Here is a 16,010-nt window from a genome sequence, read left to right as displayed (position 1 = left end):
TCACTGCTTACCAGCTGTGTGACTGCCGGCATGTCGCTTAACCTCTCTGTGCCTCAGTTTTCTGTCAACAGTGGATAATGATGGCACCCAGCCAACAGGACAGCTGAGTACATGAAATGACACATTCCCAGCCCCGGGGCCCAAAGCCCAGTCCGATGTCCAGTGAGTGTCAGGTAGACCTCCTCCAAGTGCCCGGGGGTTCTGACCTCTCCCTGCCAGGGCCAGAGAAGCCGGCTGGCCGTGAACGGGACCCAGGACCGCTGCTGGCCAAGCGGGGGCCCTGCAGCCACAGCCCAGGGCAGCAGGAGGGGTGGTGGGTCTCCAGCCCCTGCAGGGCCCTCCTCGGGGCAGCCTGGTGCACAGCCCCCCCACCCCCGCCGCTCACATCCCCACGCCCCTGCAGCCCCAGGCACCCCCGCCTCCGCAACCCCGGGCGCTCCAGGCAAAGATGAGAAATGGAGCAGCTCCTCCTCTGCACCACACATCCCAATAAAATATTTATTATTTCAAGAAATAAATCTTTAAAAAAGAGAGAAAAGAGTCTCTATTGCTTTCCCCCGAGGGTCAGGTTCTCGGTGACGACCGTGTTCCTGCGGCCACAGGGCCGGCAGCCGGGGCTGGGAGAGGGCTCTCCCGGGGCAGGCGTCCTGCCCTCAGCCCAGAGCGGGGCCGCCCACCAGACTCCCAGGGCCCTGGGGCGGCCCCCCGGAGGGCGGGCTGGGGGCGCCCCAGGAGGGAGTGGGATTGTGGAGCAGGGCGGGTGGCAGTGTGTCTGAGGGCCCGGCCGGCTCGGTCAGGCAGGGCTCCGGGCGCGGGGGCAGGCATGCGCACACGGGTGGACACGTGGATCCGGAGGTGGCGTGAGGCTGGAGGGACGCAGACGATGCACAGACAGGGTGGGGGCGACCTAGGGGCCAGCGGGCCTGGGCGGCCAGGCACTAGGCCAGGGGTGTGATGGGGCGGACACTCCGCCCCCAGCCTTTGCCCACAAGGGATGCCGGGAAGGGGTCTGAGGGCCTGTTCTCAGAGGCTGGGGGCGGGGCGGGGCGGGGCGGGGCGGGGCGGGGAAGCTAAGGTTTGGGGAACAAATCAGAGGTCTGGAATCGCAGTCCCGCCGGGATGGGGTCCAGGAGGCGTCCGAGGTGAAGGGTCGGAACAAGGAGAAGAGGGAAACAGTCCAGCCCCAGGTCCGGGGGGTCCCCCCGCATCTCCCAGGGCGGCTCCCAGCGCAGCAGAGAGGGGTCCAGCTAATGGGGGGGAGGCGTGAACAGGGTCCCGCAGCCTGGCCTTCCTCCAGTCTCCTGCCCCTTCTGGCCCCACCCCAAACGGCTCCAGAGGATCAAGGCCGACCCCTCAGGCCCGGCCCCTTCAGCGGGCCCTGGGGCGGGCGGGCATCGCGCCTGCTCCCCGTCCCGTGCAGCGAGAGGCCCCGTCCTGGGCCCCGGAAGGCTCTCCACCCGGGCCAGGTCTGGCCTTGCAAAGAGCTAGGGGCCTCGGACCACCCGCGCCTGGGCCACCGGGACCCTCTGACGCCCCACAGCTGCTTGGCCCTGTCTGCCTCGAGCCCCCGGGATGAGGAGGAAGAGCCCGCACCAGCTGGGGCGAGCTGCCTCCCCCCTCGACCCGTGCCCACTCTGCCCACGTCCCAGCCGAGAGAGGCAGCTCCAGCCCGCGGTGTCGGTGTTGGAGTGGGGCGGCGGCTGGAGCTTGGAATCTGCTGGTGCTTTCTCCGGCAGCAGGAGGGAGGGCCGGCTGGCCGGCCGGCCGGCAGGGGCACCCTCACAGGCAGTCCTGGCACAGAGCCACCTGGCCCTTGCGGAAGTCTCGGCAGGGGCAGAGGCGGCGGTGCTTGGCGCTGGCGCCGGCGCAGCTGAAGAGCAGGGGCTCCTTCTGCAGGAAGCACTCGCGGCCGGGCAGGGCGAGCGCCGGGTACAGGTGGTTCATGCCCGACTCGGCGCTGTCACAGGGCACCTGCAGCCTGGGCGGCACCGCGGGCGGCCACCGCTCAGCCAGGGGCGGGGTGCAGGCTGCCCGGGGCCAGCCCCACCCCCCACCCGCCAGCAGCCCCTTCTCCCACCTGCTGAGAGAGGGGGCCAGGAGAGTGTGGGGGGGCGTGGCTGGGGCTGACCCTTCAGGAAGAACCTGGGGAAGGTGGTGAGGGAGGCACGGAGGTGGGCGGGGACGCAGGGAGCTTCCCCCCTCGGTGGTTTGGGGCCAGGGCGTGGCCAGGAGTGGAGCGGCCCGGACACGCACACCTGCCCGGAAGGTCCCTTCTCATCCCTCCTGACTCGGAAGAAAGCCCCCTGCCACCCCCCACGGATGGCAGGGTGGGGGCCCCGTGGCTGTGGGGGAGAGGAGGCCAGCGGAGGAGGGGGAGCCGGGCGGGGCTCACTCACTTCTGGAAGGCGTCCTGGCTGTTGAGGAGGGGGAAGAAGGAGGGCTCGCAGACCAGCCCGCGGTCCAGGCAGGCGTCGGCGCAGGCCCTCCCGGCGGCGGCCAGCCAGGCCCGGAGCGAGCGCGCCGGCGGCCAGGCCCCGGGGGCCAGGCTGGAGTTCCGCGCCCACTCCAGGTGGGTGGCGTTGGGGGCCAGCACGAAGGGGCTCTGCGGGGCTTGGGCCCCCGGCGGGGCGGGGCCCGGGGCTGCGCAGAAGTCCTGCCAGGGAGGAGCAGCGTGAGAGGGGTCCAGGGGACCCTGGGGCCGCCGGCTTCCCCGGGGCTGGCCGGTCACTCGTGGGCTACAGTCAGGGTTTCACGGTGGCACCCAGGGTGGACAGGGCCGGCCCGAGGAGCCCTCCCGGCAGGGGCCACGTCCAGGGGCCGGCGAAGCCCAGCAGCTGCCATTCCATGAGCTCCTGACGACCTCCCAGCCGAGCCCCAGGCCCCGGCCCCGGCCCGACCCCACCCAGCCCTCCCTGCTGGGGGCCTCAGCACCCTCTGGGAAGCAACGGGGCCACACACCACCTGTCTCAGCATCTAGCACTTATAAGCCACCTGGCCAGGCACTGCAGCTGGTTTCCGGACCCACGCTCCGCCTGGGCCACCCACGGGCCCTGGTGGAGGTTCCGGTCCCCTGGGGGGGGGGCAGGACCTCTGCTTTCGAGGCACGGGCCCTTCCCTGGTTCTCAGGACAGCAGTCTCCCTCCGCCAGGCCAGCCCCACCCATATGACCTGGGTGTGTGTGTGTGGCGGGGTGGGGGGTCTTCCATACTTCCATCCACTTAATCAGCTGCAAATCTTTTAAACAACTCCCTTACAGAAATATGAAAAGAACTTGTGTCGCCGCGCTGTGCTGTGGGGTTGGGGCTCCAACCTGGGGACCCAGGGTGGGGGGCCCTCGGGCCAGGCCTCTGACAGAGCAGCACATACTGACCCCCTGAGTCCCACCTGGCCGCCTACCCCCACTCGCTGCGGTGGGAAGGAGGAAAAGGCAGGCCCGGACAGGGGTGGGTGGGGCTTGGGTGGGGCTTGGGTGGAGCCACGCCCCCTGGGGCAGAGGGCCCACGCACCTGGTGCTGGATGTAGGCGTGGATCCGCTCCAGCATCCCCTCACAGGTGTACTCATAGGGCAGGTAGGGGTCCACCTGTGGGAGGGGCAGGCAGACGCTTGGGGCGGGAGGAGACCTGGCTGCCAGGGGCCCAGCCCCGTCCAGCATTGGGATGGAGATCTGGCAGCTCTTGCCCCCCCCACCCCACAAGCAGGGGCCAGCCACCCCATCCATCAGCCCCTCTGCCCAGATGCCCCCCACTCCCCCCACGGCCCCCTGCCGGCCCCAGTCTCCCCGAGCTCCGCCCCTCGCAGTAAGTGCAGCCCTGCACCCGGTCCTGGGCTCCGAAGCCTCTCTTCCCACAGCCCACCCGGCCGGACCTGTCTTCCCCCGTAGGGGGCGCCACCTCCAGGACGCAGCCCCTGAGCCGCCCCCACCTGTCACGGGCCCACTTTCCTTTCGGACACACCAGGCTTCCCCCGGCACCTGCGTCACCATCCCTTCACGTGTCCCAGGCCACCAGCCCCTTGAGAGCCCGGACTGTCTGGCACACACGGCGCCTGGTATACAGCAGGCGCTCAGGCCCCGGCTCTGCCTGTGTCCTGCCCGAGACCTGGAACGTGCGTGCACAGGGGCCCGGGGCACCTCCCCGCCGACGGAGCGAGACGGCTTCTGCGAAGCTTCCTGCCCCGCCCAGGCAGGCCCACGGGGCACACCCCGGACGGAGCCACAGACCGTCAGGAGGTCTGGGTGTGCAAGCAGCCCGCTCTGGGGGCAGGTGCGGGGAGTAGCGGGGGGCCGAGGAGCAAGGGGAATGGCAGGAAGAGAGGATGAAGGGGGCCCCCCACCTCCTCTGCACGTCCTACCTGAGCAGCCCCTTCCGCTCACGTCGCCCCTCGCGGGCCAGCACACAGCCACCTCGGAGGAAACCGTCCGAGGGACGAGGACACAGGGTGGCCCATCCTGAGCTCAGGGGAGGGTCTGTTTTAGCCTTTGACCCCCTCGGCCCCCAACACGTGTGTCCACAGGAGGGTGTCGCCCCTCTTCCTCCTTGCCAGAGGTGGGTGGTGTCAGATGGCCCCGCCTCCAAGGGCCGGCGGCCTGTCCTGGGCCCTCCGGCCGGCGGGACATCCCCGACACTCACTCGGAGGAGGGTCCCGGCGGAGCCACCACCACTCTTGATGTTGAACCTGGCCACCAGACTGCTTCTCGGGACGGGACCCCAGCCACCCCACCTCGTCCCCAGTTCTGACTTCACCTGCACTGAGACCGGGGCAGTTCCGCACTCCCCGACGACCCCTGGGTCCCAAATCCAGCCACTACTGTCACAGCCCATCAGCGGGGCAGCCTCTGGCCCTAAGCCCTGCACAGCCAGGCTCCAACCTGCTCGCCGAGGGCCCCAGGACGGCCCGGCCGCTCCAGCGCACCCCTGGGAGACGCCACCAGGCTTCAAGCCCCGGTTATAAAACAAAACAAAGCCCCCGGAGAAGAGATCCGTCCTCCCAATGTCACTCTGCCCACCCCACGGCAAGTCCGAGTCACGTGGTGATCCACAGGCCCCCGAGTGGGGGGCACTTAGCCAGCCGTGTCCCATCTGCCATGAGCCCCCCCCGCCAGAGGAGGCTGCCTGTCTAGAAATTGCCCCCATTGGGTCTAATTACAGGGGCACACGGTGACCAGTCTCGACAGAATGGCAGGTGCCGGCCCTGCCGGGAAATGCCAGCTGCAGAACGAGAGTGGCGAGGCAGCCGGGGAGGGGGGGGCGTGGCCTCCTCCCCCTCACCTCGCACGACCTCGCTCTGGACAGACCGGTACCCGCTGGAAAGCCACGGAGGCCGAGAGGCGGTGGAAAGCACACCCAGCCTGGACCCACCTGGGGATAGCCTGGATGGGCGCCTTAGGTCTCTCTCGCCTGTCCTCCTCACCTGCCACCCCCTCCTTGCTGCTCTCCCTGCCCCCGGACTTGCAGAACGAGCTGCGGCCTCGAAGGTGGCCCCCCCTCCCTCTCTCAGCTGCTGCCCGCTGCCCCAAATCCCTTCTCCAACATGGGATTCCTGGAGTCACCCAGGGTCCGAGTTAAAATGCATACTCCAAGGCCACCCCGGGGTGGGTGCAGGAAGCTACGTCGCAAACACCTTCCCCGTAAACACCCTCTCCTGGAGTCCAGCCAGGCCTGCCCGGTCCCCTCCCACCCCTGCCCCTGCCCCTGCCCTGGGGACAGGAGACTTGGAGGGTTGTTTTTGCAAAGGGAGGAGAGGGCGTGGCAGGAGAGTGTGGGGTGGGTGTCCCCCTCCCACGGCCCCCTCCCCCCACACCATCTGCCTTGTGGGGGGGCCTTCTGGACTCCGGATGCAGTGTGCTGGGCCCACGGCCGGGCAGGCTGGGCAGTCTCCTGCCGTGACCTCCGCCCTCCTGCACGGACGCCCCTGGGAGCCCCCACCTGAGGGCAGCTGCTGGTGCTGAAAGCCGGTGGCACCCCCGCAGGCTGCCCCCATCCAGCCGCAGATGCAGGTTGGGGGGTGATTTCCAGGTTTCCTGCCCCTCGGGTAGGATGGTCGGGAACACGACGGACCCCACCTGTCAGAGGACACCGCCTGCGTGTGCCCGAGGGTGGCCTGCTCGGTGACACGCCCTTGTCTCGCCCTGTCACTCCGGGGCTGTCCTCCAGCTTACCTCGGGCTGAAGTCCTGCCCTCGGGTCTCTCCTGGAGCCCGGTCTGAGACACTCCCTGACCCGGAGGCACTAGTAGCAGAGGTCCGCTGAAGCAGAGGGTGCAGAGGGCCCCAGAGGGCTCTCCCCACCGCTGACCGAGGGCCCAGGCTCCGGCCGCCTCGCGGGTCTGCCTGGCTGCATCTGTCCCAGCGGAAGGTGGGCGGGGGCTGGGACACAGCAACGTCCTTCCTGGTGCTTTCTCTAGAGAAACGCTCCCCACCCCCAGACAGAAGGCGGGAAGGACGAGGGCGGGCGTGGGGCAGGTCGGGAATTTGGGGGGACACTGGCTGAGGGCGTGGCCTACGGCTGGGGCTCCCCAGTGGGAGGGGTGATACACGCAGTGCGGGTGCTGAGAAAGTGCAGCTCTGCATCAGGGGCAGGACAACCGGGCGGGGCCAGGCCTCTGGGCCCGGGCACAGCCCCTCCCGCCCCAGCGGGGACCAGTCCCTGCGCCCTCTGTCCCGGAGCCCCGGCCGGCTGTGAGTCCCCCGGGCAGGGCTCTCCCCTGTAGGAGGAACCTATCCGGTCACTGGCTTGTGAAGGCCCCTGTCCCAGCGAGTCCAGTCTCTCCAGTTCTGCCTCCAGCCCACGAGTTCACCCCCGGCATCACCCCCACCCAGGGCGGGGGCACGCAGCGAACCTGGCGTGGGCAGGGGAGGGGACGCGGCAGGAGGGGTGGTCATTTCGCTCAACCTGGGGTCTGAGCTACAGCAAGAAGCGGGTCCAGAGGGCTCCTGGTGAGCAGAGCGTGAGACCCCCACCCACACATGTGCAAACACACACACACACCTACACACACCAACACACGCCCGCTGGTGGAAGCCCGGAATACTCCACCCCCAATACCCGGAGAGTGGCTCCTGGGAGACTCCATTTCAGCCCCACCCCGGACTTGAGGAGCCTGGACCGGCGCTTGAACAAGGTGCCCGGGGGTCTAGAGCCCAGTGTCCTTGCAGAGGGGCTGCTGGGAGCCCAGGGCCGCACGGAGGGATGGGACCCACGGCAGGCAGAGTCCCAGCTGCGAACCCCCGCGCAGCACCTGACCTGTTTCCCAGGGTCCCCAGCAGCACCCAGAGGCACTCGGCAGGGACTGCGGACCCAGGGCGGATGTGAGGGTGTGCAGGCTGCTGGCTGAGCACAAAGGCACCCCCACTCCTATCACACACACTCGTGTGCACACGCAGACACACACGTGTGTGCAGGCACACACACTGGCGAGGGGGGATTCACGGTCAGATCTGCCCACCCAGGCCTGTGCGTCCGAGTTCCCCTCGGTGGTGGGGGGCACCTTTCTCGCTGTCCCGGAGACCCGCCGCACGGCCCGCGGCCGGACCGGCCCCGAGGCGCACCTGGCTTCTCATGATGGCCTTGATGGCCGCCTCGAACTCCTCCGAGTTGTTGTAGTCCACCGTCCACACGTGGGGCTTGCCGATGAAGCTCTCCGCGTAGGGGTGCTGGGAGAACACCTGCGGGCGCACACGCGGGCCGGGCCGGGTTCGGGGAGGCGCCCCGCCCCCCACCCCCCACCCCCCACCCCCGTCCCCTCCGCGCCCCGCCCCCTCTTCCAGGAACCCGGGGTCGCGACCTCCGCCGGCCCCGCCCCCGCCCGGGCCCCGCCCACCCGCTCACCTCCCGGGAGGTGGGCTTGCCGCGGAAGAACTCGTGGTTGAGCGAGCTGTGGGGCGGGCTGAAGCGGGACTGCAGGAAGACGCAGCCGTTGGCGATGGCCTCCAGCGGCGCGGGGCCCTCGTAGGGGAAGCCGAAGCCCACGAAGAGCTGAAGAGGCGGGGCGGCACGTCAGCCGGGGCAGGGGGGCACCTCGCAGCAGCCCCCCCCCCGGGGGCAGGGTCGGGTGGGGACAGCCCTTCGTGGGGGCAGCGGGGGGCCGGAAAGACAGCCCAACTGGCTGGACACGGTGGCACACACTGCCCTCGCGAGGCCGCGGCCCCGCTGGTGAAACGAGGGAGTCGTCAGATCAGGGAGGGTGGACGGCCTCCTCCTGCCCTAAGGGGTTCCGGTGCCGGAGTGGAGGGGGAAGAGCCAGGGTCTGAGGCTTGGAAGGCGGGGGAGGACCCACCCCTGCAGCTGAACCCCGGGACCCCTGACTCAGTCATCCCACACTCAAGAGCTCAGCGCCCCACTGGGTGCCCCCAGAAGGGGCTCAGTACAGGGCTCCGGAGCCGCCTGGGCTGCTCCAGCGCCCGCAGCACACAGGCGCCCTTCCCCGCCCCCACCCCACACACGCCCACACACGGAAGGTCCAAGACTCCAGGGGCCGAAGCTGTGGTGAGACCCGCAGAGGGCCTGGCAGCCGGCTGGGGGCTCTCCAGCCTCAGCCGCGCTTCAGGGCCCACCAGCAGGCTCCTGCCCCGCCCCCCACCACCCCCACACCAGCTGCTGCTCCCCAGATGCAGCTCCTGGACTTCACAGCAGTGGGTGGGAACTCAGGGCCTGAAGTTCTCCAGCCAGGAGCCCCCACCCCTGGCCTGCCCCAGCCCGGAGCCAGGCCTGCTCAGGGGTCCGCTGGGCCGGGTGGTACCAACAGGGGACAGGTGGGCGGCCCAAGTCCTCCTCCCTGTCACTGAGCCTGTCCCTGTGCGGCCTCTCCTGCATGGCGGGCGCCCCCAGCTCTGCCCAGCCCCCGGGGGGCCCGGACACGAAGCCCAGGACGGCAGAGTGAGCTGGGCCTGTCCGCACGTGGACAGAGCCATGAGCGGGGACGGCAGGCAGGTGGGGCCGCCTCCTCGGTGTCCACGCCGGGCTGGGCGAGCCGGTGAGGGGCGGGCTCACCTTGGCCTTGCGCAGCAGCTGCTGGAACTCGGGCTGCGGCAGGAGGCCGTGGTTCTTCACAAAGGCGGGCACCTCGGGGGGCCGCTGGCTCTCGTAGTACACGGTGCCGTGGACCTCCATGTACCTGCTCAGGATGCCCAACACCTTCTCCTTGCCCTGGAGGAGGAGGAGGGGATGGAGCTGAGCCCCGCCCCAGCCCCGGTGGCAGAGCCCGCAGGGGGCCATCACCCTGGTCTGGCAGTTGGAAAAGGTGCGGCCAGTCCCAGGTCAGCCACTAGCCCGCCGTGTGCCCCAGGTGAGACCCCTCTCCTCTCTGCCCCTGTGAGTTGCGGAGGCGCGGCCAGCCCAGAGGCTGCAGGGCTATTTTTAGCTGTGGAACTGCTTTCTTCCCAAGGAACCCATGGGGACCAGCATTTAAATGCATCCAGGTGGAGCCGCTTGGCCTCCGTTGAACCCCCGGCGGCCTCCCAGGACTTCTGCGGAGGGGTGGGGCTCTCCGGGGCCCAGGTGACCCAATCCGTCCGTCCCTCCTCCACCCATCCCTTCACTCTTCCCTCTGTCCACCCAGTATCTACGAATCCACCCCCCACCCACTCATCCCTGCCTCCGACCCTCCCTCCCCCACCCCTCCCTCCCAGCAGCACGTGACTGAGCACGCGCTGTGCACTGGCGCCGAGCTCAGTGCTGGGAGCGCAGCAGGGATGGGACGGAGCACCTGGCCTCTCGGAGGGCACCTGGAGTGGAGACCCTCAGACTAGCAAAGGCCCAGCCTCTCCAGACCTGAGAGCCCCGAATCTGGAGCCAGACCTGCCTGCAGGGGTGGGGGGGAGGGAGGCGGAGCACAGGTGAAGAGGTGACAGACAGCTCAGCGCCCGAGCCCCCCGCCGACCTCACGTCCAGGGCCCTGGGCACGGAGCCACGGTCCGTGGAGGACCTCGCCAGGGAGAAGCGCGAGGCTGCTGCTGGGGTCTGGGTCTGGGCTGGGAGTGGGAGGCTGAGGCTCGAAGGGCGGGGGGAGGCAGAAGCTGAGAGGACCTTCAGGTCACGGGGGAGGGTGGGGCGGGGGGCCGCTCAGAGGAAAGGACCCCAGGGTTCCCCCGGCCTGCTGGCCGGCCGTGAGCTCAGACAGCAAGGAGCACCTGCCGGGTCTGGTCGGTAAACCACAGCTCTGAGACATGTTTTCAACGGACATCAAAACAATTAATAATTCTCATGATGAAACTAAAAAACGATACGTTTTTCACCAGGAGGCCCCACTCTGCTGAATGGGGATCGGCCCAGCCTCTGGGCACAGCCAGGAGAGGTGGGGCCGTGGGAACACATCAGTGAGGGTCCTGAGACCCTAACAAGAGTGACCGTTCCGAGGCCAAGATCTGGAGAAGGGAAGGAGGTTGTTGAGGCCAGTGCGGGGTCAGCCTGCCCGCCTTGGGGGCACCTGCTAATTCCAGGGGTAGCCCCTACACAAGGGAGCAGAGCTTGGGGCAGAGCGCAAAAGGCAGAGTTCAAGGCCTGGCAAAGAGAGGGACCCCGCACTCCATCGGAGCTCTGAGGAATTGCACCTGGAAGACGGGGTGCAGCAGGGCCGGGGTGGCCCCTGCGGGGGCTGAACCCTTTGGAAATCTACCCAACCACCACCATTGGCCAAGGTGACCTGGGACAGCGAGGCCACAAGCCCAGAGTAAATGTGACCCCTCTCTGAAAGAAAAGACCTCTGATGACCTCCACAATTTTTCACACTCATGTCCCAGAACTCCGAGACATTAGAAAAAGTCACCGATGAAACCCCGGTCAAAAAACCCTGGCAGGCTTTTTTATGGAAATGGACAAGCTGATTCTAAAATCCAGGTTAACATGCAAAGGACCGTGATTACACAGAACAGCTTAGAAGAAGAAGAAGAAGGGAGCAGGCACATTACCTGACGTCGGGGCTAATTACAAAGCTCAGTAATCACGACGGCGAGGGACTGGCATGGAGACAGACGGGTCAGCGGCACCGAACAGCGCGCCCCGACACAGCCCCACGTGTGAACGATCGATTCATTTTTGACAACGGTGCAAAGGCGTGTCAGTAGAAAAAGAAAGTCTTTTCAAAAAATGGTCACGAAACACTGGATAACCATATGCAAAAAAAAATACATAAAAGGAAAAATAACTTCTTCCTTCCTATCATGTATAAAAGTGAATTCAAAATGGATCATAGACTTCACTGTAAAACCTAAAACTATAAAACTTACAGAAGTAGAAATAGGAGAAAAATGGTCGTGACCTTGGGTTAGACCAAGATTTCGTGGAGACGACACCAAAAGCACAATCCGTGGAAGGAAGCTTCGGGCTTCATTAACGTGGAGAACTTCTGCTCTCTCAAAGATGCCGTTGAGAGAAACACAAGCCACAATTCTGAGAAAATATTTGCAAAGCATACACTTGGTAAAGGACCTATCCAGAACGTAAAGAACACTAACAACTCAATAACAGGAAAATAAACCAGTTTTTCCAATGGGCAAAATTTTTGAAAGGACACTTCACCAGAAAAGATGGTGGAGGACAGATGAGCACAGAGAAGCGTCCTCATCGTCGCTGGTCATCGGGGAGTCGCGGAGCAGAAGACACTGCCGCACACCCGTCAGGACAGCTAGAGCTGCAGAGATGGACCGCGCCACGCACCGGGGACGGGTGAGGGCACGGGAACCCTCCGCCTCGCCAGTAGGGTTGCAAAAGCACGTGGCCACTTTCCCTAAGAAGTCCAACAGTTCCATAGCTCTGCAAGGTCACCCAGCCACCCTGCCCCTGGGTGCTTGACCAAGAGGAACGCACGCGTACGTCCACTCAGGGACACGCACGCCAGTGTTCAGGCAGCTAGCTTCCTTGGTAACAGCCGAATCCCAGAAAGAACCCAAATGTCCACTCTCGGGTGAGCGGATCAGCACAGCGTGGTGTATCCACACCAGGGAATAGTATTCAGCGGTGAAAAGGAATGAAGCGTTGAAACAAGCAACAACACGGACGAACCGCAAAGTAACCGTCCTCGGGGAGAAAATCCACACGAAAATGCGTGCATGCCCTATGACTTCCTTATGTAAAATGACAGGAAGTGAAAATGACCTGTAAGTGACAGAGCGCAGGCCCCTGGCTGGTGGGAGACGAGGAGGAGGAGAGACGGGAAGAAGAGGCGACGACAGGGAGAAGAAAAATTCCGGGGAGGCGGCGCCAGTCCCTGCCGTGGCTCTGTCGTGGTTTCACGGGTGTGCGCGAACGCAGGTTAGAGCCTCACACTTAAACACACTTAAACACGTTTAGTGTGCTGGCTATCGATGATGCCCCAAGAAAGCTGATAAAAACAGAATTTTTTAATTAAAAAATTTAAATGCCTTGATTTTAAGCCCTGGCTGGCGTGGCTCAGTGGATTGGGCGCGGGCTGCGAACCAAAGCATCGCAGGTTCGATTCCCAGTCAGGGCACATGCCTGGGTTGCAGGCCATGACCCCCAGCAACCGCACATTGATGTTTCTCTCTCTCTCTCTCTCCCCCTCCCTCCCTTCCCTCTCTAAAAATAAATAAATAAAATATTTTTTTAAATCTATAAATAAATAAAAAAATGCCTTGGTTTTAAAGAATCGAATACACGAGGAGACGAGACTAGACGGCCAAAAACCGAGAGAGGCAGAGAGTAAGGACAGGTCCGGAGGAGATCTGGAAGCTGGCGTTCGTCACCGGATACAGACTTGAAGACAATTGGCTGGGTCCACTCAAGGAAATAGAAGCCAGGACTTGAAACCGGATGGAAATGCCAGAAGTTAAAACTACGACGACTGGAAGGAAGGAGTCACTGGATGGATTTAGCCGCGGACTACACACAGCTGAGGAGAACTCGCCCAGGGAAAGAAGAGAAGGAACCACCCACCACGGAGCGCAGAGAAAGTGAAGGGGGAGTAGGAAGCGATAGGGAAGCGCATGGGCTCTGACGGGCGCGTGGACGCCGTTGGAGAAGTACAGGCGCGAGAGTGGGCCAGGGGCAACATTGAGAGAGAAGAGCTGAGAGTTTTCCAAAAGTAGCGAAAGATCAAACCACAGACTCCAAAAGAGCGACGGACGCCATGCGCAGTGTGTCCAAAGACACCCACATGGGGCGGTGCTGATCAGCAACTTTTCCCACCTGATGACACACACGTAAATGTTAAGCTTCACAAAATCGTACTGACTCTTGATACATACAAAGTCCTCTCATAGTCTCTAATTCTATCGTTCCTGTTATTCGATTTCATGTAAAAGGCTAGTTAAGACTCTGAGTTGAGAAAAAAAGACACATATTGTATCATCTCACTTATCCGTGGAATTAAAAAAGTTGAACTCAAGCCCTGGCTGGCGTGGCTCAGTGGATTGAGCGCAGGCTGTGAACCAAAGCATCGCAGGTTCAATTCCCAGTCAGGGCACATGCCTGGGTTGCAGGCCAGGTCCCCAGTGGGGGCCACATGAGAAGCAACCACACATTGATGTTTCTCTCTCTCTTTCTCTCTCCCTTCCCTCTCTAAAAATAAATAAATAAAATAATCTAAAAAAAAATCTAAAAAAAATTATTAAAAAAAAGTTGAACTCATAGAAACAGAGAGGACAGGGGCGGCGGCGAGGGGCGGGGGAGACGGAGAGGCCCGGTGGAGGGCACACACTCTGGCTGTGAGACAGTCACGGCTGGGGGTCAGCGTGAGCGGTGGCCGCGGTTAATCACACGGTACCGCGCACTTGGAGTTCGCTGGGGGGGGCGGTTCTGGAGTGGCCTCCCCACACCCAGACACAAGGTGATTACGGGAGCTGCTGGGTGCCCCGAGCAGCTCCATTGCACCCTCATTTCGCAGCACGCGCGTGTATCAAGCCACCATGCTGTGCACCGTCGGTGCGCACGATTTTCCTTTTCCCGTCACTCCTCGGTGAAGCGGAGCAGCAGAAGCCCAGGGCTCCAGGCGGACATCAGGACCCATCCCTGGGCGGCGACCTGCAGCTTGGAAACCGTCTGGCTCGGGCAGACGGCTCCCTGAGGCCTGGGCCTTTCCTCCGGCAGAGAGCAGGGCCCACCCTGTGCCGACCAGCGGCCTCTGTCCAGTCCCTCCTTCCTGTTCCCAGGGACCTCACGCTCCAATAAAACAGCATCACCCGAGCCTGGGCCGCCAGCCGGCCTGAGCCGCCAGCCGGCACTGCATCCCAGGGTGCAGGGTAGGACAGGCCTCCTCGCACAGCAGCCGCCAAAACCCTCGCTACCCAACCCTCCGGCTGCTCCCATAAGGACGCGATCAACTCCTGGCTCCTCCCTCTGCCCCTCCACCCTCCGGCCGCTGCCTGGTCCCTGAACTCTGGACGGCACGGGCCCCGGATGCTGCTTTCCGTCCCCCACCAGGCCGCCTCGGACGTGCTTGGGGTCACGGAGGCCAGAGCCAAGCGCCGACCAGCTTCCTCAAGGCCTCCTGCTGGCCGGCGCTCTCCTGGCTCTCGGAAAGCCTCGGAGCTCCCTGCAGAGAAAACCTTCTCTCCCCCAACTGCAGGGCTCTCCTCCGGGGGAAGTTTCTAACGGCGCTTTCTGGTGCCAGCAGACAGTCCGTGCCCTCCTCTTCCCCAGCGCCCGGGCGTCCGTGGCAGCCAGCTCGCCAGCCACCCTAGAGGAGGACCTCGGGTCCCGCGCCCCGCACCCCACGGTGGGCGCCCACGTCGCAGCCCAGGTCTGGGCCCCTTCGTCCTGCCTCTGGAGCTTCACCCTGCCAGCGCCCAAGGCTTCCCGACTGGGGCGGGGCAGGGCTGTGTGGAGTTGGGGTTACATGTCTGGGCTCTGGAGCTAGATGAGGGTTCAAACCCCAGTCCCACCTGTTACTAGCTTGTCCCCCTAACTTCCCGTGCCTGGTGGCCTCATTTGTAAAGGGGCACCAGCACACGTGCGGCAGGTAAGGGAGCACTAGTGGGCTCTGGGCGGGCAAACACTAGCTACCGCTATTCCCGCAAGGTTGCTGTGGCACCGACCACGAGGTGTCCCCGTAATCTCTCCTTCCTCCCCCTTCCTCAGTCACACAGAACCGGAGCTGAGCTCCGGCGCCACCCGAAACGGGGCGGGGCCACAGGGCTGGACCCAGCCCGAGAGCGGCGTGGGGAAGAGAGGCACGGGAGGTCCCAAACCTGGCCCTTCTCCGCCCCTCCTCCCCCTCGCTGGCTGGGGGGCACGTGGAGTGACTGACGCGTGTGTGGCCCGCTTGAGCCACGAGGCAGGACCAGGGGCGGGCACTAGCAGGGTGGGTCAGCCGGGCGAGAAGAGCCACGGAGGTCCTCACGGCCCAGCCCGACGCCTCCGGGGTTTGTGAACGGGCAGGAACCCAGACACCCATCTTGCCTAAGTCACGGCTCGCTGAGCCTGACCCCCACCAGCGCCACGGGAGGGCCATTAAGTAAGAAGACGACGGGACAGGCGGGGCTGACATAGGGTGCCGGTGCCGCTCAATCCACGCTTCCCACGGTCACCACGGCCACCACTGACCTTCACCTCACGTGCAGCCTAAGGTCAACCCCCTGCCCCAGGAGCTGCCCCGCGCCATGCCAAACTGACCCCGTCACCACCCCCCCGACCTCGGTCCCTCCACAGAAGTCATGAACCCCAGCAAGCCCCCTCAGGAGCACCCCCAGGGAGGCGGTACGAGTGGGGGGGCAGGAAGAGGAGGAACACGCGGCAAACCGGTCACATACCTGCAGCTGCCTCGTTGCCACGGGCGCAGGGAAAAGAGGAGAGAGAACAGGTCAGTGAGCAGGCCACCTTCCCCACGGGCAGCGCTTCTCGGGGACCCCCCCCGGAAGTGGGGTCCAGGCCCTGCTCCTCCCCTGCCCTCTCCACGGCGGCCCCCACCCCACAGCATCCCCAAGCCTGGCCTGAACCCCCTTGGCCGGGCCGACGGTGTTTGCTGACCCGTCCTAGGGAGGCAGAGGGTTGAGTCACAGTTCGACAAAGGACATTTGTGTTGGTGGCAGAGTAGGGACGGGGAGGGGGACAAATTACCAG

At 64.8% G+C, this 16,010-nt stretch overlaps 1 protein-coding gene across 1 annotated transcript in view; it reads right to left on the bottom strand.

Annotated features, from left to right (window-relative positions):
* Positions 1-1,081: 1,081 nt before the first annotated feature.
* MGAT5B (alpha-1,6-mannosylglycoprotein 6-beta-N-acetylglucosaminyltransferase B) overlaps positions 1,082-16,010 on the bottom strand; it is a 54,628-nt gene continuing 39,699 nt past the window's right edge. The window contains exons 12-18 of the mRNA XM_045836977.1: positions 15,701-15,706; positions 8,988-9,143; positions 7,827-7,973; positions 7,547-7,663; positions 3,507-3,581; positions 2,397-2,653; positions 1,082-1,978 (exon numbers count right to left, since the gene is read on the bottom strand). Coding sequence (XP_045692933.1) covers positions 1,780-1,978; positions 2,397-2,653; positions 3,507-3,581; positions 7,547-7,663; positions 7,827-7,973; positions 8,988-9,143; positions 15,701-15,706 — 957 coding nt within the window. The 3' untranslated portion in view covers positions 1,082-1,779. The remainder of the gene's footprint in view (positions 1,979-2,396; positions 2,654-3,506; positions 3,582-7,546; positions 7,664-7,826; positions 7,974-8,987; positions 9,144-15,700; positions 15,707-16,010) is intronic.

Source organism: Phyllostomus hastatus, unplaced genomic scaffold, assembly GCF_019186645.2.
Source record: "Phyllostomus hastatus isolate PE091 unplaced genomic scaffold, TTU_PhHast_1.1 phas_contig_210, whole genome shotgun sequence".
Classification (NCBI taxonomy): Eukaryota; Metazoa; Chordata; class Mammalia; order Chiroptera; family Phyllostomidae; genus Phyllostomus; species Phyllostomus hastatus.
This window is presented reverse-complemented; position numbering and strand designations above follow the sequence as displayed.